The sequence below is a fragment of the Astatotilapia calliptera genome, chromosome 11 (assembly GCF_900246225.1).
Source record: "Astatotilapia calliptera chromosome 11, fAstCal1.2, whole genome shotgun sequence".
NCBI classification, from domain to species: Eukaryota; Metazoa; Chordata; class Actinopteri; order Cichliformes; family Cichlidae; genus Astatotilapia; species Astatotilapia calliptera.
Genome location: NC_039312.1, coordinates 12,476,304 through 12,497,493, shown reverse-complemented (window position 1 = coordinate 12,497,493; position 21,190 = coordinate 12,476,304). Strand labels below are relative to the sequence as shown.

At 40.9% G+C, this 21,190-nt stretch overlaps 2 protein-coding genes across 3 annotated transcripts; both read right to left on the bottom strand.

The window, feature by feature from the left end:
• Positions 1 to 1,774: 1,774 nt before the first annotated feature.
• Positions 1,775 to 4,060, bottom strand: LOC113031353 (fucolectin-3-like). Its single transcript, XM_026183358.1, has 4 exons — positions 3,648 to 4,060; positions 3,330 to 3,353; positions 2,691 to 2,985; positions 1,775 to 1,965 (listed from the first exon to the last, which is right to left on the bottom strand). The coding sequence occupies exons 1-4, from the start codon at positions 3,679 to 3,681 to the stop codon at positions 1,785 to 1,787; spliced, it is 534 nt and encodes a 177-aa protein (XP_026039143.1). The 5' UTR covers positions 3,682 to 4,060; the 3' UTR covers positions 1,775 to 1,784.
• A 4,007-nt stretch (positions 4,061 to 8,067) lies between these two features.
• Positions 8,068 to 21,176, bottom strand: zhx1 (zinc fingers and homeoboxes 1). Of its 2 annotated transcripts, none has more exons than XM_026183536.1 (8): positions 19,710 to 21,176; positions 17,065 to 17,395; positions 16,489 to 16,952; positions 15,962 to 16,165; positions 15,441 to 15,656; positions 14,600 to 14,764; positions 13,221 to 14,444; positions 8,068 to 9,627 (listed from the first exon to the last, which is right to left on the bottom strand). In XM_026183536.1, exons 2-8 carry the CDS (start codon positions 17,279 to 17,281, stop codon positions 9,346 to 9,348), a joined length of 2,772 nt encoding a protein of 923 aa, XP_026039321.1. In that variant the 5' UTR covers positions 17,282 to 17,395; positions 19,710 to 21,176; the 3' UTR covers positions 8,068 to 9,345. The 2 variants fall into 2 exon arrangements, with proteins under 2 accessions (XP_026039321.1, XP_026039322.1); XM_026183537.1 differs by lacking the exon at positions 8,068 to 9,627 and adding an exon at positions 12,869 to 13,097.
• Between the last annotated feature and the right edge of the window lie 14 nt (positions 21,177 to 21,190).

Below are 21,190 nucleotides of genomic sequence, written 5' to 3'. Positions count from 1 at the left end.
GCTGAACAAATAAAACATAAACTGGAAAACAAATGTTTGTCAATTCAGTTTATTTTTGTTGGGATGTTTGTCAAGTTTACAGACATTCAGTGACTGTGTTTGTGTTTCAGATTGTCTCCTTTAAATTCACTAAATAACTTCATATATAATTTTTACACTGTAAAATGCTTGTTTCAGTTAAAATGGTCATTTGCACAAAAGTGTCTTTTTAATGTTTTCAAATGGAGACAGTTCAGTAACGACCACCACCTGATGACCCTTTTATTCAATCCATGAATTTGAACCAGTGATAATTATTCTGAATGAATCTGTATGAGCAGTGAAATTACGGCATTTACAGTGTTTTAATAATATAGCCTTCATTAAAGCCAAAGACACTGAGAAAAGGTTCCACACCCATGACTGTACTTTGAACTGATGTTACGTTGATATAATCAAAAAAGGCCTTAAGTTCCTGATATCTTTTAAAAGACAAAATGTGTTTTTGTGCAGGATTTTCCAACAGTTAACATCTGAGAATAAAAATAACTACATCAATATCACATTGACTGAAGTGCTCTCCTTTTTAAGTGTTGATGCTTGATCGTCGCGGTAAAGAAAGTTTCTGGAATCTCCATTTTAAGGTCGCTAGCCTTGATCTAGCAATCCTGTGCCTCACTCAGAGTCACACACATTCGTTATTACAAATGTTTACCAGGATCCTGTAAAGTATCTTTGCTCTTCGTAGAGCTGCACTCTTCTGGACACAGATCTCAAATGTCATTCCTGGGATCTTCTGGAGCCACCTGCCCAGTTTAGGGGTCACTGCCCCGAGTGCTCTGATTACTACATGGACCACTGTTGCCTTCACCATTCACATCTTCTTAACCTCCTCTCTCAGCCCTTGTTGTTTTTCCAGCTTCTGGTATTCGTTATTCCTGATGCTGCTATTACTCGGTATAGTGGCTTGTCCATCACTAGTATGTCTGATGGTTTGCTATCACCAGTTTGTCCGTCTGTATCTGGAAGTCCCACAGGATCTTAGTCCGGTCATTCTCGACCACCCTTGGCGGTGTCTCCCATATTGACTTTGGGACTTCCAGGCCCGGCCTCTGAACTATGCCAGCCATTTGGTTATGATGTTCCATGTATGCCCTGCACGTTAGCATCTTGCACCTTCCTGCTATGTGGTTCATAAAAGTCATTCCTTATTTTACTGCCCTCTGCCATGGCAAAGTGCAAGTCCAGCATTAAACTTCTGTGGTTCAGATTTATTAGTAGATGGAAAACTTTCTTCCATGTAAATAAATCTGTGTAGATGAATGGAATAGAAGACAGCTCTTATGCAATGGCCACCATGAAAGTCAGAGCATCTCATTCTAAAAGAAAAGAAGAAAATTATTCAAACAGTATCAAGGTGGGAAGAAATTTCACAAACTGACTTGTTGCAGTGGCGGTATCCTTTTACAGTAGCATGCTCGAATTCAGTGAGTTCTTTAGAATGACAAATTTTTCGGGTTTTTGTAAAGACAAACTGCAAAGCTGAGTCTTACACTCGCTGTTGGAGCTCAGCCTGGGGGGAGTTCTTTTTTCTCCGCATCTTTCCTCATGTTGTGCATTTTCCATTGTTATATCTCTCTGACCTGACTTCCCCATGTGATGCTGTGTAATGTATGTATGGTCGGGAGGGTAAGATGGCGCTGGCAAAGGTCGGCAGCCTTAACCCAATTTCCCTCAGGATGAATAAAGTATTATCAATCAAGCAATCAATTTACACATTTATATCGACTCTACTGACTGACCAGTTAACTTAGTGGGTAAGAATGTTTTATTGTACCTTTTTTTCTGCCTTTCATCGTCACCTCACATAGAATTAAAGGCCCATATGTGTTTTTGTACACAGTTACATAACGCCCCCACTTTGTTCCATTTTCACAGTTAAATGTTTTATTTCCTCCACTAATAGTTGTGTTGATTGTTGCACACCTGTAAACAAAGACAAAAGGTTGGACAGATGTACAGAAAGAGTTTCTGGCTCTGTTTGATTAAATCATGCTGTAAACAGTGGAGACAGTCGAACAGCTGGATAATAAATGTGAGCTGCTGTCTGAGAACATTTTAGAAAGAAGGAAAACACCTACAAATAAACAACAAAGGAAAATGAGAATAAATAAAGATTTTTATATTCTTCACATATACTTGATTATTACTCCAAACCACATCACACCATATTAGACCTCCTATTTCATAGGTGTCAAACTCTGGCCCGCGGGCCAAATTTGGCCCGCAGCCTAATTACATTTGGCCCGCGAAGCTATACCAAATTATTATTAGAGCTGGCCTACTGGTATTAAACAGCTAATATATATATTGTTTAGTATTAAGCTTTGCTTGTTCCATATTCAGTTTTCCAGCAAAACTTATTTGAGTCCATAAGAAAAGATTCATTCCTATATCTGGAGGAAGATTTTTTAAAAAATAAATATTAACGTTAGCCCGCGACTTTGTTCCAGTTTTGAATTTTGGCCCACTGTGTATTTGAGTTTGACACCCCTGTCCTATTTCATCTGATAGGACTGATACAGGGTTCTCTGTGTTACTGTATTACTGGGTTTAAATGCACTTAAATGTTCATAAAATTATCTAAAAACATTGGACATGCTGGAGCGTGACTGAGAACAGAATGATTCAAAGTAAGATGAAGGTATTACTCAGTGGTGTCAGCAGCATTTCTCTCAGATGAGTTCCTGATGAGGATGCGAGCGTCTCTTAGATCAACATTGTGTTGATTTATGTTGTAAATGGTGATGCAGGAAATTTCATATAGACCAAATAAGTCAACTGTCCACCAGCTGATGGACCGTTTTTTTACAGTGTTAGAACATGTTGAATAATTTCCATCCAAAGCTCTGTCAGCAGTGTAGTTGAGACCATTTACTGTGTAGACTGAAGACTGAAATGCCACTTTGTCATCCAGTTTGATAGTTTCCCATCCTGGACTACATCCTGATGATGTAACAGAAAGTAAAGTTTTCAAAAAAGATGATGTACGTGGTACTAACACTTCAGATTAAGGCTTTTGCTGTTTCTTTATCAAAATCTTCTTTTCACTCCTAAATAATGTATCTGAATTCTGACTTTATAATCAGATTAAGTCTTTTGTAGCTACCATATTTAGCACACACACACAATTAATATTGTGATGCACAAATAAATAAAGGGAGAAAAATATATAAAAATAATTTAAAAGGCATAAAATTAAATACTTTACAAATAAGTATATTCAGAACAGAAGCACCATCATACTTTTTGATATAACCTGAAGAAACTGATTAGAAATGCACTCTTACCTGGATCCTGTTGAGTTGATCTTCCTGTGAAGTTTCAGAGAACGATGTAAGAATGAGTGAATTACTGCCAGCTCTGATATTGTTGTTTGGTAATACAGCAGAAAGCACAGAATGTAAACCATCCTTCAACACTCAGAAATGAAACTGGCTTTACTAAAGTCAAATCCTCTTTAAACTAAATGAAACGACTTTTGCTTTATCGAGCAGTTTGGATCAACTCACAGTAAAACTGAACTGTTATATTTGATCTTTTTCATTCTTTATAACGATCATTGAAACATCACTGTGCCAGGCAGGAACATCAAATGATCCACTTACCAATCAAAGTGATGAACAACAGACTCCACAGCATCTTTACTTTAGACTCTTTGCACAAATGTGTCCTCTAATAAGAGAAAGAAAAGACTTCTACCCTCACTCTGGAGTTTTCTGTAGACACACTGATGTTGATATGATCCCCTCTCTGAGGCAGAGCTGGATTTGTATTTCTGTCACTTCCCTCACAGCAGAAAACATGAAAATATTCATTTCTCCTGTTAACACTCAGAGTGAGGCTGTTATGTTCAGTAGGCAAAGCATTCCCAGACTTTTACATCTGATTTGCAGATGTGAACATACCACGACTGTTATGATCACCATGTTCAAACTACAATGTGCGTCCATCCACGTGCAAATACTTTAGCATACCAGGAAACTTACTTCACCAGTGGAAGCTGTGTGAATAGGTTTTCAGTGACATTTCCACAGCTGGATCATTATGTAGGGAAACAAGAATTTATGTTTTCATTTTTAACAGGACACTATGCCAGACTTTCTGCACAACATCTGAATTTAAATGTCCTGAAACTTCATGTTTCATTATTTAAAGCAAAATGCTTCTCACATGTTCACATCCTTTGATCCAAATTTATTGGGTTTTGTCCTCAAACAAGTATAAAATATAAATCTTTTCTAAATCAACCTATCAAGCCAGAGCCTCAATAACAGCTGGGATTTTAAATTAACATTGCACACATTTCATGTCTCACAGCTGCTAGCTACAAGCTGAGGAGTGCAGGGACCACAGAGTATTTTCAGCCTTCTACAGCAACACTGGAGAAACAATCACACACACCAGGATTAATCAAAGGTCATCACAGAAACTTTAAGTTAGTGGAAATGTTGGTTCCACAGACGCAGAGTAACAAGGATTTCAACTTTGTAAAAGCCTCAGTAGGTCAGTTTCATTCAGAGAATCTTCTCCAGTCAAAGCCTATCAGGAGATTATTTACAGCTATAGGAGTCGGTACCGCAGTTAAATTTAGGAGCGATATATTGAAATGGCTTCAAACCACTGGTTAAAGTGGAGCGTACATGTGTTCGTCCTGCATTATCTGTGTCTGTGGAGAAACAACTGTAACTAATTACATCCAGACACTGTCATGAATCAGCAAAAACAGATCTGAAGGTACACAGAGTACTGATGCAGAAAAGAAAACATTTGGGATCCAAAGCAAACCGCACCGACATGAAGGAAAAATCTGATCAGAATACAGAAGGTAAAAACTTTACAGTGAGATTAGAAAAAAATCAATTCATGTCCACAGTTATTTTCAAATCTGACAACGTGTATTTTCTAAAACCAAAAAGCTGGCAGCTGTAGAGTGAAAACATCTGGATTGCTGTAAGAAACATTCAGCTAACTACCTTTAAATACAGAAAACAAGTGAGGACTATAGCAGAAGTACAGCAGGTACAGATATGACATATGAGCGTAATAGGACCGCAGGTAAACTACTCAGATCACAACGTTAGCTTTTAGCTCTACAGCACAAGGTTAACTGGGATACGTGATGAATGCTGGATATAAAATCATAACTCAGTGAAAAGACACGGCAGCCTCGATATAAGCTACACATCTGTGTATTTATAGCTTCAAGAACTGTAAGACCAGATTAGACTTTACCAGAAAACATCTTTGAACAGCTGCTAATGGGACCACATCACTAATATTTATTGATGATGTGACTGCTGACAGAATTAGTAGAATGAATTTTAAAGTCTACAGGGTTGTACTCTCCTCTCAGACACACTCAAATGCTGTAAAACTGTACAACCATTAATACAATCCTTTCTTTAAATGCCTTAACTTAAAGCTGAAAGTCTGCACTTACATCACATCTAGATTGCTTGATTTAAAATCAACTTGAACTGTGGTGCTGTACATAGGCACTAACACAAAAGAAAAACGTGCCAGTGTCCAGATATTTATGGTTCTGACTGCATGTTTATAAAGTAATTTAGGATTAACATTTGAGCCCGAGCGATCAATACTGGTCAATGTTAATGATTTGCTGACCTACTGGTATCAGCATTTATATTTAGTCAATAAAAACTAAAATGCAAAGAAAAGGCAGGAGAACCAATCATGTTATGAGTCCTAACGTTGCACAGTTTGTCCACCAGAGGGCACTCTCAACTTCCCATGTTTATAATCTGCACTGTCATTTTATCATAATAAGGACTTAGTAATAACTATGTATGTTCAGAGAATGTTTAGGTGCGATTTTCTATGTCTAAAAGAAAACAATACTGGCTCATAACTTTTGCACTGTCCACTTCCTGCTGTGACAAAACAAATTTCCCACGTGTGGGACTAATAAAGGTTATCTTATCTTATCTTATCATTAGTTGTGTTCTAATTAGCACCTCAAATATGAACACACTATTAGCAAGCACAATTCATTCAAACATTAATCCAGCTGACTGCATGTCTTTTCTCTTGAGTTATGATTCTACATTTTTGCAAAGTACCAAAAAGCCACTTGTGCACAGTGAACTCTAAAACTGATTCTAATTAAAAACACTAATCTATTGTACATATTGAGCCTGTCTTGCTAACAGGAAGTCCACTGTTGACTGGATAGAGTTGCAATGACAGTTTTCATAGATAGAAACATATAAAAACCATTCAAAACAGATCGACTATAATAATGAAACAGCACACTGTAAAAGACTGTGGGCTGGATACCTGGGGGCAGCATGAAGCCTAACCTGTAGACTAAATTGAGTACTGACTGCCATTTTGTACCATGTATAGACATTAGCATATGAGATCATAAATGCTTAGAAAAGAGCACAAAACGGCTGCACTTGGGGTGTTTTTTTTAAAAAAAATGTTGTGCAAAATAGAAATAAGTCATTAAAATAAGCCCCTCTAAACTAAAAGTAGCTCAAACTTAGCAAATATTCCAGTGATTTGAGCAACATTTTCAAAAGAAAACAGGTCCTCAAATCGCATTTTCAAGCTACATTTTCAGTTTAACCAGGATGAGGCTTCTACTGTGCCAAGTATACCAACCCCAAATATGTACAAATGTTGTTTGTCTTGGTTATTGCATGCAGTATTAGACAAAAGTATTCTTTAAAACGGTGACTCTGTTATTTTCATGACCAGGCACTCGTCACATGATGACCAAACAGATAAAAGGTTTCAGCTGGATTAAAGCTAAAGATGTTGGAAATCTAACTGCAGTGACTTCTAGTGCGACAAGTGCCCGGGGATACGTTCTAAACACTATCAAAATTCAGAACTTCAAGGTGTCTGTTTAAGGACTTAGAACTGAAGTTACCAATGTTAGCTTCAGTGTAGCTAGGCATCTAACAGCGTCAGCAGAAAGCAGAGCTCGCTCATGCATCATCATTAGTTTGAACAATCCTTCCTTAAGTTTACTGATTTCCAAAGTTGAGAGTTGGTGAAATTCTGTTCAAAACAAGCGACGAGCCACGTAGGCACAAAGGTTAACCTGCAAAGCTTCATCGGTTTCTCTCTCCTGTCAGTGAAGAACAGCAGTCGGGACAGTTCGCAAAGAGTTTGAAAGAGTCAAGAAAACAGAGAGTGGAGCTTTATTTGGTAGTCTTCTCGCCGCAGAGGGAAAGCTGTGCCACGTCTTCATCACAACGATTCCTCCGATGAGAGAAAGCAACTTTATCCAAGAACGTCTTTTAGTTTTCCAAAGCGTTTTTCAGTTTTCAGTCCCTTTGCCTCTGTGCCTGCTTACGCTGCAGACAATTTACCGAGACAGAGAGCCAATACGACGCTGCTAATGTTTACACCTTGGGAAGTGCGCATCATGTAATAGTCACTTATTTGACAAACAACACAGGAGGAGAGGGGTAAAGCAGCGGGCAGGGGGGTGTAGAAACAAGAGGGAGACGCGGGAAACGGTTCCCTTGATTTAAAGCAACAACAGGATTACAAGACATATAATGCAAATGCATTTTCATACCAAGAAATCTTGAAAAATTGGGCTCAAATTGTGCAATTTAGTGAAACAACATGTTGGGTGATTGTTCTATTATTTTCAGCCATATAAACATCAAACTATGAAACAAATATATTATTAAAAAAGTGATTAAACTGGTAACATTCCAGGTTAGTACAAATAAAAAAAAAAGGCAAAACACTGGTTCAGTTTGTAGTCATACAAAACAGATTTGGTCTTCCATTTCATGGAATTAAATGAGATTAAGGTGCCTAATCAGTATTTAGTCCACTATGAACACAAGTGGACAAAGTGCATTGATTTTTAAAGTTTACTTTAGGTGCTTCAGGTTTCTCTCTTCAGTGCAGAAAGGAGTCAGATTGTTATTTGAAATACTGCCTAACTGTTTTTGCTTTTATTTTTCTAAAGTACGAGTCAGAGCCATCGTGATTCACAGGCCTCATATCATTGATGTGGTGCTAACTCCAGTCTTGTTAAGGTGAGAACTTGCTTTTATTTGCACGATTTTAGGGAAACGTACAGGTCACAACTAGTAAAACACTGCAGCAAAGTTTTTGCGTCTGTGTTGTTATTTCAATGGAACCAGAGGTCCATCTCCCAGTGGCCCTTATTTAGTGCACAAATGGTGCCTTTGTAGCTCACTGCCCAGAAGACAACACATTCAACTTCACATAAACGCTCTCATTCTCATGATCTACACAAGCCCCTTTAAAAAGGTCAGAACAGATCACAGGAGGTGTTTTATCAAAAGGTGAAAGCAGTGCATATTAAACGCATTCTTTCCCATCCGACCTGTAGGTGTTATGTTAAAAATCTATAAGAGTAAAGAAACAATGAGCAAGTATAAAGGGAAGACTTGAATAGACATCCTGTGTTATTTAATGCCTGGCCTTGGCATTCATTCAGCATTAAGGTACTTTTTTTCTCATATCATTTCACACAGATCATCAAATTCATGTCAGCTCGAATAACCTGCTGATTCTCTTGATCTGCTCTTCACAGGTGCTAAAAAACAGGTAAAATGAAATCCCACAGTCATGTGCTGGTTTCACTGGATACACCGCTCAGCAGTGACATCTAGCTGCAATACATTTTCAAGCACCTTTTTAAGTACAACTGCTCAGAGGAGGGTGGGCATTCACAGAATTACAAATTGATATTTGAATTCAGGCCCTTGCTCACAACTTATCAAACACTCCTTCCAGAAGAAAAGCAGCATCAGTGTCTGAAAGGGGGCAGCTTAGTAGCTTCATTTAAGCAGGCAAGGAGTGCAAATTAGAAAGGAGCAAAATCTGTCGTTAAGACAGTTTGCTTCCTTTAAAAAAAAAAAAAAAAAAAAAAGGGTTTAATGGATGTGTTTGGATTCAACATATTTTTGGATACCTATCTCACTGACAGTTGTCATCCTCAGCTCAGCTTGAAGATTGTATTTCACGCCATTCCTCTTTATAAACATTATGTAGGTGCTGCTTTATAAGCGTTATCAAAGTTTCATGTGCCTCTGTGTGGGGTCGGATTCTTGTTTTCACCTTAGTTACAGTGAGAGATTGATCTAAAGCTAATAGTCCGTGTCTTAGTGTCACATAGACGTGACTCGGAAACAGCTTGAAAAGCAAATGAATGTGGAGAACTACACATGCAAATCAGTGGATAAAAACACTTGGTCTAGCTAAGTGCCGTCCAGCGTCGATTCCTCCAAACAGTATTTCTTGTAACATTCAGTTAAGCTTCACCCTGCTTCCCCACAATTGCTAGTCTTCAGAAACGGACAAAGATTTCTTGACGCTGCGTGATGGCTCCCAAACCTCACTGTCGTCTGTGTCATCACCATCCTCCTCCTCGTCCTCCTCCTCATCTTCTTCATCTCCCTGCCCTGCGCCTGTCTGCTCGTCGGTGGCCATTGACTCTCCCTGCGTCTCCTCTCCTTCCTCCTGTGTTCCTTCGTCTCCATCAGTCCTCTGTGCGCTCGGTTCCAGGAAAGGATCTAACCCCCCATCCAAGCGTCGCTGCACCTCGGCGAACCACTCCCTCACCTTTCGACAAACAGAGAAAGAGGAGGTCGTGACCTCAGAAGGTTATTTCTCAGCTTTGAGGTGGTTGAAAATACTTTCACTTTACTAGTGAGTGTTAATGACATGAAGACCAGTTAGGTCCATGCAACCCTTAGTACGTTTTCTGTAACAATCCTGATTATCTTTTAACTAGTGGCACAGAGACAACCCTAGCCTCAGGGGGTCACAAACTAGCATAGTGCTGGTCCAGGATAAATGGAAGGTTTGCCTCAAGAAAGGAATGTGGTGAAAAATCTGTGCCAAATACCAAATCTGTGTCAAATAAAGTGGACTCATTCATTGCGGTGAGCCATGGAGAAATAAGAGAGCAGGCAAAAGTACTTTAACTCATTATCTTTTGACTAAATATACATTATTGGGCCACATCTCTTAATCTTTGAATTCAGCTTTTTTCCAATGTCATTGCAGCAGATGTACAATATCAAGTAACTAGCATGACAAAGGGCCTTTATAAACATTTGTAAAAGAACAGGTTGTTCTGCAGAGATCACTGAATTTAAGCGTAGTGCTGTAATAGGATCTCGTCACTGAAAACATTTCCAGATATTTCTAGGTACAGTGTTTCACAATCAGTGGTAAGTGGTAATACAGCAAAGTGGAAGTGTTTAGGAACCACAGACACTCTGCCGTGAAGTGAAAGTTACAGAGCGCTCTGCTGACTCAGTAATTGCAGAGATCCAAACCTCCTTTGACATTAACATCAGCATCCCAGTGTCGACTGGGAGCTTCATTGCACTAAATTCAATAACTGAGCAGCTCCTTTAGATGTTCCATGTAGGTGGCCCAGTATTTTGTCTATACAGTATACAGCGGTCCCTCGCTATAACGCGGTTCAGCTTCCGCAGTCTCACTGTTTCGCAGATTTTTTTTGTGCAATTTTGCATGCTTTTTTTTAACAGAGCATTGTGTTCTGCGTCCTGATTGGCTGTAGATAGAGCTGGGCGATATAAGATTTTTTCATATCACAATATGCTTTTTTCATTTCAGGCGATAACGATATATATCACGATATAACCCAAATAACTATATTTGTAAGATTTAAATGTGCCGTTGCTCACAAGTAAAATGTGAAATAATCAGCAGCTTGTTTTGATTTAAATATTTATTTCCCATAATAAGTTCAACAGGGTAGATGTACTTAAAATGAGGCTTCAGTTTAGGCAAAATAAAGGCAAATATTACAAACTACACAAAAGGGAGCCGTTAAAGCGTTTAAGTTTCAAAATAGAACAAACAAAACAGACTGCTAAATTGTCAGTTCCACGTAGAAACAAAATATTAATTCTAAAAATAAATCTTAGTTTATTTTACAGAAGAAGAGACAAAATTGACTAACTTTTTTAATATTGCTTTGGAAGCGCTGTCTGAGAAATGTTTATGTCCAAGGAGTTGGTAACGAGGATCCATTACTTTAATTAGCTGCTTGAATCCTTCATTGTCGACCGTGTTTATTGGTAGCATGTCTTTAGCAAGACAGTAAGCTATGACATTCGTTATGTTGCTATGTCTCTTAGCTTTTTTGTCATATGGTAAGACGCTGGAGAAAGCCAACTCAATTGACTGTTGCTGCTTCTCAGGGATTCCCCCTGGTTGTTTTCGATGACGAATTAGCGCTTTCAGTCAGAGATTGAGCGTGCTCTAGTGGGTGGCACTGCTTCAGGTGATAAAAAAAAAAAGGTTTGTTGTATTTCCAGACTTTGTGGGAACATGCTTTCGGCACAATTTACAGTGGGCGTTACTCTGTTTTTTGTCAGACTTCAAATAGCTGAAATACCTCCACACTACGGAACTTCTCTGGCCTTTCCTTTTGACAATCTCTCCGGCATTGGAACCGTCATCTGTGTTCTCTTCGGTAACCTGGTCACCCAAGCTCTCGGTTGATTTTTCTCTAGTTGGCACACTCATTTCCTCCATTACCCGGCGGCTGGCTGCTTCCCAAACAAATACACACGTGCGGCTTGGCACTTGTGCGGCTTGGCACTTGTGCTCACAAGTCACGTGACGTGGTTCGGCTCTGCGCTACTTAATTTGGATTGGCTGTTCTTTTTTTTTTATAAGAGAGGAAGAGAGAGAGAGATGAGGTCTATTGCAACAGTTTCATTTTTCTATCGAGAAAAAGTTATTTCGCAATACATATCGTTATCGTTCTATCGCCCAGCTCCAGCTGTAGACCACTGTCAATCAATCTCCTCTGTGCCGTGTCTCCTGTACAGTACAGAATGCGTTCAGCTTGTCAAATTTACACAAATCTTCGATCGCTAGCAGTGTGACTCTGAAGTGCTGCACTGTATGTTTGTAAGTTTTCTCCCCAACAAACACAACAATGCCAATAAAACTTTTCGCACCGCAAAGGCAACCGCGGGTGCCTTTGGTTTCATCCTATAATACTGATAGTGTTTAAACAAGAGAGAAAAGTGTCTGAGAAATGTGTATAAAGTGTGTAGTGAGGGGTTTTACAGCCTTACAAAATCTATAATAACTGTAAAAAAGAAAGTTGGCTACTTCGCGAATTTCACTTAACGCGGGTTATTTTTAGAACGCAATAAACGAGGGACCACTGTATACCAAATCATCTCATAAGGGGTTTTTTTTTAGGTAAAAACAAAGTATTTAAAAACCAGAATGTCAATAATACAGAAGCTTATCAAGCTCATAATCCAACACAGTCCACAGGCTACTGTAATGAGTGAAGAACAGAAAGGAGTCTAAGGAGCTTGAAAAAGAAAAGCGTCTGGACTTTTTTAAGTTGCTTGAAGACGTTTCACCTCTCATCCGAGAAGCCGCTTTTCTTCCCAAGCTCCTTAGACTACGATGACCTGGATGACTGAGAACCTTCACAGACAAACAGAAAGGAGGTTACAAGTTTTCCTGTTACTATACTAACTAAATTGCACAAACTAAAGATAATTAAACTAAAACTAATTAAAATCTACAAGAATGCACACAAACAATCATATTCATGGTTATGGGCACTTTTCCCAAAAATTGCTACTCAACCTAGGGCAGGGGAGTCCAACTTCAGGCCTCTAAAGGCAGTCTCCTGCAGGTTTTAGATATCACCCTTGGTAAACACACCTAAATCAACTGACTAGTTCACTACCAAGCCTCCGGAGAACTTCAAGACATGTTGAAGAGGTAATTTAAATCAGCTGTGTTGGATCAAGGAAACATCTAAAACCTGCAGGACACCGGCCCTTGAGTCCTGGAGTTGGACACCCATCCCTAGGTGGTGTAGCGATTCTTGGGAAACGTGTCTATAAAACTATAAATACAACCCTGACACTGAGCAGAATTTAGGTGAAGACCTTTTAAGTGATCGCTGTGCAAGTTTCTCTAAAATCTGACCAATATTTATAATTCTTGTGAATTGCACTATGAAGGACGGATGGACAGATGCCTCACCATTGCATCCGTCCATTTGGCTGGATGAGCTAAAATAGGAAGAGATTTTAAAAAAGAAATATTGTTCAATTCTGCAGTTATTATTGTTATTATTATTATTTTACTTTCCTCACCTAAGAGGAAAGGTGATCCTAGGAGTTACTTGTTCTTACCTGTTCATAGCTCATGTTGGTCTTGGTGACAAGCTCGTCCAGATCTTGCTCATTCAGGAAGTGGTGCTTCAAGTAGTACTCCTTCAGGATCTCCTTCCCAGTCTTGAACTTCTTTGATGGGGTTGGCCGGTCGACATCCGAACTTAAAGAGGTGGACCTTCTTGGCTGCTTCCTGGTTCGGGATCGTCCCCACCCACGATTTCGTACACGTCTTTTCCGACTGCCGCTTCCCAGTTTACTCCCACCTCCGCTGTTTGGTCCTTCGATGTTGCCACTTTGGTATTGAAAGAACCACTTCAGGTTTCCGTTCTTCCAGGAATACCGAGAGTCTCCGAACCAGCTGACAATGTAGGAGCGAGGAAGGCCGCTTTCCTCTGCCAGCTGATCGTACTCCTCTGGTGTGGGCCACTGGGTCCTAACAAAGGCACTTTTCAGAATATGGAGCTGCTCCGGAGTCTTTTTACTCTTGTCCTTAATGTCCTTCTTGTTGCTGCTGGGCAAATGCTTGGTGCGATTCCCAGGAGGAGTTTGACTACCTTTTCGAGATGAGGAGGCAGGAGGTGAAGAAGAGGCCGTTGCTCCTGTTCCTCCCCCTTCTCCTGCTTTTGCTCCATCTGTTTCTATTTTTCCTCCTTCAGAGGAATCTGGAGACGAGGTGCTGACGGATGGCATTTTTCGTCTCTCGGTGAACCAGGCGTCAATTTCCCTCCGTGTCAGTTTAGTCTCCGTCCTCAGACGGCTCAGCTCTTCATCTGAAGGTGTGGTGTTCTTCTCAAAACTCTCCTCCAGCACCACAAGCTGCTCCGGCGTCTTCTCCTTAAACTTCTGCAGGGTAAAGTCTGGAAACGGGTTCCACGTTTTGGGACGGGTCTCCTTCTCCTTCACGGGAGGTGTACGTGGAGGATGGGGTGATGTCGGGGTCTCGTCGCTGGAGTCGATAACAATGGTGGTGTTAGCAGCGCTGCTACATGTGCCCCCGCTTCTACCACCTCCGTCGTGAAACACGATGACGTGGCTGTTCTTGGAGTTGCGCTGGTTGTACCTGGTGTCACTGAACCACTTTTTGATCTCCCCTTTCGTCAGGTTGGTAAGTTTCATCAATCGGGCAATTTCGGCATCTGTGACAAAGTGGTTCTTCAGGTAGCTGGCTTTCAGCTCCGCCAGCTGCTCTTTGGATTTCTTAGGTCGCATGCTGAATGTGTCAACACTGAGGGCTGAGTTCTCCTTAGAGACAGAAGGAAAAAGTTACATTTTATTTACATTTTGTTTCTCCAACACAGTTCTAGCTGAAAGAAACACCACAAGGTCATTTTTGTGTACTGATTATAAAGCCATTAAAGGTTCTTCTTGGTAGCACGAGCTGTAAGTGCTTTCCACACCTGTGGTGAAAGAGAGGGAGGCTGGATAGTGGTAGCCCGCTTCAGCTCACTGTTTGTCAGGGTGGGCTGGCAGGAAACTCTGCTGGAGCTCTGGGACTGGCTAGGCAACCCTGCCACTGTCAGGGTGATGGGACTGGTCACTGGAAGGTTGCCTCCTGGGCCAACCTACATAGCATCAGAAAAAAATAATAAAGGACAGAGATGTGATGTTTTGTTTAAAGGGAAAACGTGTTTATAAAACAAAAGTGTTTTTTTTAAGGGTTTAACCGCTGTAATGTTTTCATGTACTTGTGCTAGTGGCTTTTTTGGCAAGACTCCAATTCCCATCTCCTCTCATGTCTGGCTAAAGACCAAAATCAACAGAGGTCAGAACATCCAGCTCACTCAGAAAGAATTCAGTTCTCACACACCAAAGTGAGAGTAATAATTCACCTATTTGTTCTGCATTCATTTGGTATAAGAGGCTCGGTTCCAGAGATGCAAAGCAACGTCAACATTGGGTGTAAAAGCACGAAGTCTGTGTGTCCATCAGTACTGTTGTTTCTGAGTGGCTAATTTAGTATTACTGGAATTCAGAATGCAATCGCAGCCAGCTTTTATGGAATTGGTTTTTCAAACAGTTAAAGTGATGTGCTCATTTTCAAATCGTCACTGTGACATCAACAGGAAAGCTATTCATATGCGCACACCTTCTTAGATGGATTTGTAATTGATTACTCTTTTGCATTACATTACTACTCATTCAGACTAGTTCATTGTACCTGAGACAAGATGAAAAGCTGAGAAACCCAAGCCAGGTTAAGGCTGGGTCAAATGTAACACGTGTTTTTTCCTTACCTACCTGTGTGAACACGAGGCCAGGCTGGCCCACTATCTGGCAGGTCTGAAGGATGGACTGCAGGCCGTTAGCAGCAGCCGACAGCTGGTGAGCAGGTATGACAGTGATAGTCTGAGGCACAGTGTGCACCGTGCCATTAAACTGCTTCCTCCTGGCCTCTTCCACTTCTTCTGGAGTCCAGCTGACACCGTGCTTCAGCCTCTGAGCTGAGAACCACACCTGCGACACAGATCGAGCACATCTGACTCTAATATTTTGTTTTAAAGTATACTTTAAAACAGTCCGTTTGTAGATGAAAAATGGGAATTCCAATTGAGGAAGCTTTTCACTTGTAAAACAACAAGTAATACTACACTACAAAAACAATGATGGCCATTACACAAAAGTAATTATCAGTAATGAGCCTCTGAATTCCTTACTGGTGACTCACCAATATATCCGATTTTAGTCCTACTTACTTAAATGTGTGAAAAATATTCAAAGTAAGAACTAAGAAATCATGAAAGCTTTATGCGCAGAGGTACCTTGATCTGTTCCTCTGTGAACTGTGTTTGTGCTGCCAGGCTGCTGATCTCAGCCATGGAGGGGTAAGGGAACTTCTTATATGTGGTGCCCAGCAGAGGGTTGGTGTCCATAGCGGCACTGTAGGAGGGGATGCTGCTAAGTGGAATCAGCAGCTGGGGCTGAACTGCTGCTGTGTTTTGCTGGGCCTGGAAGGCAGAGAGCACCTGGAACAAAGACAGAGAGGGATGGAAATGAGAAATGTTATCCATGTAGAGCAGCTAAAGGAGAGATGGTGTCCAAGCTCTATTTGGCAGGCTTCTGACCAGCTGAAGTGTTCCTGAACGAGGCAATGAATATTTATCAGCTGAAGGGCTGCTATTATGCTGTTGATATTTAACATTACAGCAACCCTTTGTCCAAAAGCTTGCAGCAGGTTTTAGGTACAGACCGCTGCTGGGTCTCACCACATGCATTAATTGCTCACAGGCACTGGTAAAATCGGAATTCGTACAGCTGTAAAACACATGACATTATATAGTGTCTCTACCTGTGCCAGACCAGCAGGCAGGACTGTAGGATTTAAAATGGATGACTTCCTCTGCTGTTCAAACTGAGGGGTGATCAGCAAGCCGCCTCCCCCGAGCTTCATGGAGTCGTGCATGAGCATCTCCACAGGCGTCATCGGCCCCGGAGGAGCTTCAATGGGTTCCTGCTCCCCACCCAACTCTCCATCGCCACCTCCTCCAAAAGCCTCCGCTGCCTCGTCTGCCGATTTCAGGGACACAGCGATTCTCTTGGGTTCAGATTTGGTCTTCATCCTCATGATCGGGGTCTTGCTGAGAGAGATGGCAGCAACTGCAGCGGGGTCTGCTCCCCCCTCCTCAGGGGTGTCACACTGTTGCTCGTGGGTGGGCTGATCGCTGCTCAGATCCTCAGGAGGATTTGTAGTGCTGCTTTTCAGTGACGGACCGACAGCCTCTCTGTTGTCTACAGTAGATACACCAGGTTCATCTGTAGTATAAACAGTAACAATAATGCAGCATTCATTATTTACAGCACATCTGTGTATACTAAGTATATTACAGGTTTGTCAGGTGAGAATGAGACCAAGAAAGAGTCTTACCTGAATCTGGTGGAGCAGGAACAACAACTACAGCCTGCCCCAGCTCCTCTGCAGTCAGCCCCTCCTCCGTTCCCTCCTTCACCTTTCCCTCCTCCTCCTCCCCAGCGTCTTCCTCCTTCGTTTTCTCTGTTTTCTCCTCCACCTCCTCTTGCTCCTGCTCAACCACATCAGAGGGCACCACCATGCAAGGTGTGGTGGATTTCCGGCGGCTCGACATTGTCAAACCAAACTTTTTACTTCTCCGGCAAAACTAGATGCGTGGCAGAACTGCCGAGACTCACATATCGCAAGCAAACGTGCTCCCACTTTAAAGTCCTTGAATTCTGTATTTCTGTTGAAAAACACACACACAGACAAAACAATTATTCAAATAATCTGCCCACTGTTGCTTAAGCGTTCCTATTGTTGTTATCAAATCTTTCCTTTGCTGCCAAAGGTAAGAAACTGTGTGTGGGACAGGAGTTCAGTTTTCAGCTGTGTATTTGTTACTGAGTTGAGTGTTTTAAAGAGGCACGTAGAGAAGGGCATTACAAGTAAGCCCAAGCTATTTAACCTGAGTGAATGCAGGTTTAATTAATTACAAAGCGTAATTACACTGAAGGCTTAAAACTCCAACTTATTCTTACAAAATGACTGGACGGGTTTTTATTTATTGTTTCTTTTATTCTTTGTGTTTGATTTTATTAACAAATGACTTCAGGCCCCCGGTTTGGACGGGCAATCCTTAGGAAAGCTGCAACACCACAGTCTGTAACATTCGCGCTATTTTAAGAACAGAAGCTTAATGATTGCCTAAATGTCATGCATTTAGGAGACATCTATGAACTGGAGCTACACATGCTGCACTAGCTTTGTACAATTACCACCTTCAGGATATGATTCATAAAACCCACATAAGACTTTCACTTCATCTTTAAGGCTTTTACCACTTAACTAGCAGTAAAGGGGTCAATGACGGTGGGGTTAACCTCTGATACTGTTACCAATTTCAGTTTAGAGCATTACTATGGAATCATGCTGACCGGCAGCAGTCACTATTTAAGATTAAACAATCACCCAAACAAATCATTGATTAACACAGTGAGTTCCACTCTATGCTGCAGATGAAGTCCCCATGAGGTGATTTCTTTTTTCATCTCGAATGAAGTTATTCATTATGTTCATTCATCAGTATACTGCAATATGTGTCTTTAATTACTTGATGTGTGATGTGACTTAATGATGATGTTATAATAGTGAGACAACTAGGCCAGTTAAGTTATATTTTTACATAGTGCACTGCACAGGCTACGAACTGCACAGTCCTTCAGATGATGATGTAACTGCATGAAATTGTGAGGCGTAACTAAAACTTGATCAGCTGAGTTCTCTGCCTCCTAAAGTCATCACAGACACTTGTGAATTTATACCAGAGACATTAAAAGGGAGATACTGCAACAGCAAACATGGTGCTACAAGCATAACTTCAAAGAGTGAGAAGATTGTTAAAAACAAAATCTCATTTTAAGGCAAATTCAGCTAAATTTTAAGCATTTTTTTTTTTTATCAGATTTGATGAGTGATTTGATACATGTGGTATATTTGACCGTTGAAAACAAGCAGCATTCAGACAGTGTATGTCACATGTTATTAACAGGTTATTATTAGACTATTAATAACAGGTGTTACACATAATACATTGGGCACAGAAGGTAACAAGAAATAATCATACAGGACTTAAAAGGGGCCGCATCCTCATATACAGTCACGTGAAAAAATCTGAACAAGCAGAGACTGGATCCACTTTGAAACAGTTAAATCCAGCTGAAGAAGATATTCAAATAAATGACAGTAAATTTACATTTAGATAAACAAAGGAGATCCATAAAATTTGAGTCAGGTGTTTGAGATTAGGTGTCGGTGATAACAACCTTCTTCGGAAGTGACAGTGAGTTCTGTTTTATTTAAACTTTGACATCTGTGATCTTGAAGTGTGTGGCGTCATCCTGTCAAGTTCTAAAGAGCCCTTTGAGGCCTTCAGAATACATCTTGTAGTTGTGGAGACTATAAGTTTGGCAAGGGCTTTTAAAAAGGCCGCTAAAATGACTTAAATTAGTCAGATCAGGATATATTAAAGCAATTATGGTAGGGGGATCATATCATAATCTATTTCATTATTTACATCTCGCTTTAAGGCACAGATTTCCTGCTCAAAAATAATATTTGAATTCACTTTGCATGTGTCTTTGCGAATTAAGAGTTCAACTTAAAAGCTTATGGATGCCAGGTTGTTGACTGTGACACAAGTGCTACAGCAAATAAGCAAACATTTTCCTCTAACACGCCTCTGCACACGCTTTGAGCCAACTTCTCCTGACTTGTTGCTGGTAAAGTCACCCTAACAGATTACACAGAGGTGTGGACGGCATGCTACGCTGCTCTGCCATCATGCGCTCATTTGCATCAACTGTTAGCAACTCAATAATGTGGAGGTGTGAGCTAGCTCATTCGTTATAATTATTAATGCCACGTTCAAGCTACGAATTATTAAACAAAATATGGTTAGTTCGACTCTAAAGCATCCGACACGTACAAAGAAATGGGCCAACTAGCCAGTGTTAGCCGGGCCAGTCATAATTATTGATCACGTCTGGCGGTAAACTTACTGGAACTACTGAAATGTGCACTGTGTTGCTACCAGGCTGTCGAGACAAGGCGAGGAGTGATTTCCTGGGTCTCAGCAGAGCAGCTCTCAGCTCCTCTCTGGTGGTATCTGTCGGCGTCTCTGCTTTCCCCCGGCTAACCGCTCAGACCCGAGCCTGGCCCGGGACCGCAGCAGCGTTAACGTTATCCGGGCAAACGGGTCTTCCCAAACCCAGCCGAGGGACGCAGACAGACAGACGGACCGGTCTAACGGCTACGGCTGTCGTTGGCAGATGCTGGAAAACACCGGACATCTCCCTCTCTCCCCGTCGGAGCAGGTTACTTCACGCCAAAGCGGGGGCTTCTTTGTCAAAGTTGAACCACCGAACGAACGCACGGGAGTTACATTCATACCGTGCTGTTTGCTGACCCAATTCTCTGATTTTTTTTTTTAACGGCAGATTTTTTTAATGATCAAACGGCGTCATCATTCAATGTAATACGTCCTGACGTCATTCCTCGGCGACTCTCTCTGTGCTCTTAAAATTTTTGGGGAGAAATTTTAGGCTACAAAATGCCCAATTTAACAGCACTACAGTGGACTCGGTGTGAGCTTGTTTTGGCCGTGATATCCTTAGAGAGTAACTGCGTGTCAAACAGCGTGTGCGGCGGGCCGTAAACTCATCATTTCCCCGATCCGGCTGCGTGCCAAAATGTCCTTACATGACCTGTCAGGGCACGATGAGAAGCTACTTAAGGACAACACTGACAATGCAGACTTTCCTTTCAACACACGCGATACTGTGTACAGTTGCTGTTCAGGCTTTTCTCGTGATTATTTTCACTTTTGAAAAAAAAAGGGCTATTATGTAAAGAGCTTTTTAAGCTGCCGTAAAAAAACGTCTTTTATATATTTAAAATAAAACGAGGTTGTCGCCTCCTTTTGGCTATAAACAATAACAAGAATGCGTCAGAGTATAATGCAACAGTCATACATGAAGCGCGGTATAACTGGTTAAACACTTCAGGTTGTATTTACTTCGCTTTTTGTTATCCGTTAGTTATCACTGGCATTACGCAACCAAAATCAGTGTGTGGATCATTTTAAATGCACTTCATTGAATTAATGTGCCATAATAAAGTCACATGGTTGTTAGGAGACAAGTTATGAGCATCTGTGAAGGGATGAATCCCTAAAATGGGGTCACATTTTTAAAAATCCTGGATCCTCAATTTCCCATAATGCAATTATTTAATCTCTCCGGTCTACCTATTCTTAACAATGGTCGTTAAAAGTATTATCTATATATAAGATCAGATAAGTTTGTTTGTGTAGTCCCGCTGCAGTCGCTGATAACAACTTGTAAAACTTTCTAAACCTGATTGGCTTTCGAACAGTCAACCACAACTTGTAGTAGTGAAATACAGGAAGTGATAGTATTATGATGCTTTCTAATACAGTCTGCTGATACCCTGAAGTGCACAAATATAGCAGATTTCTGTG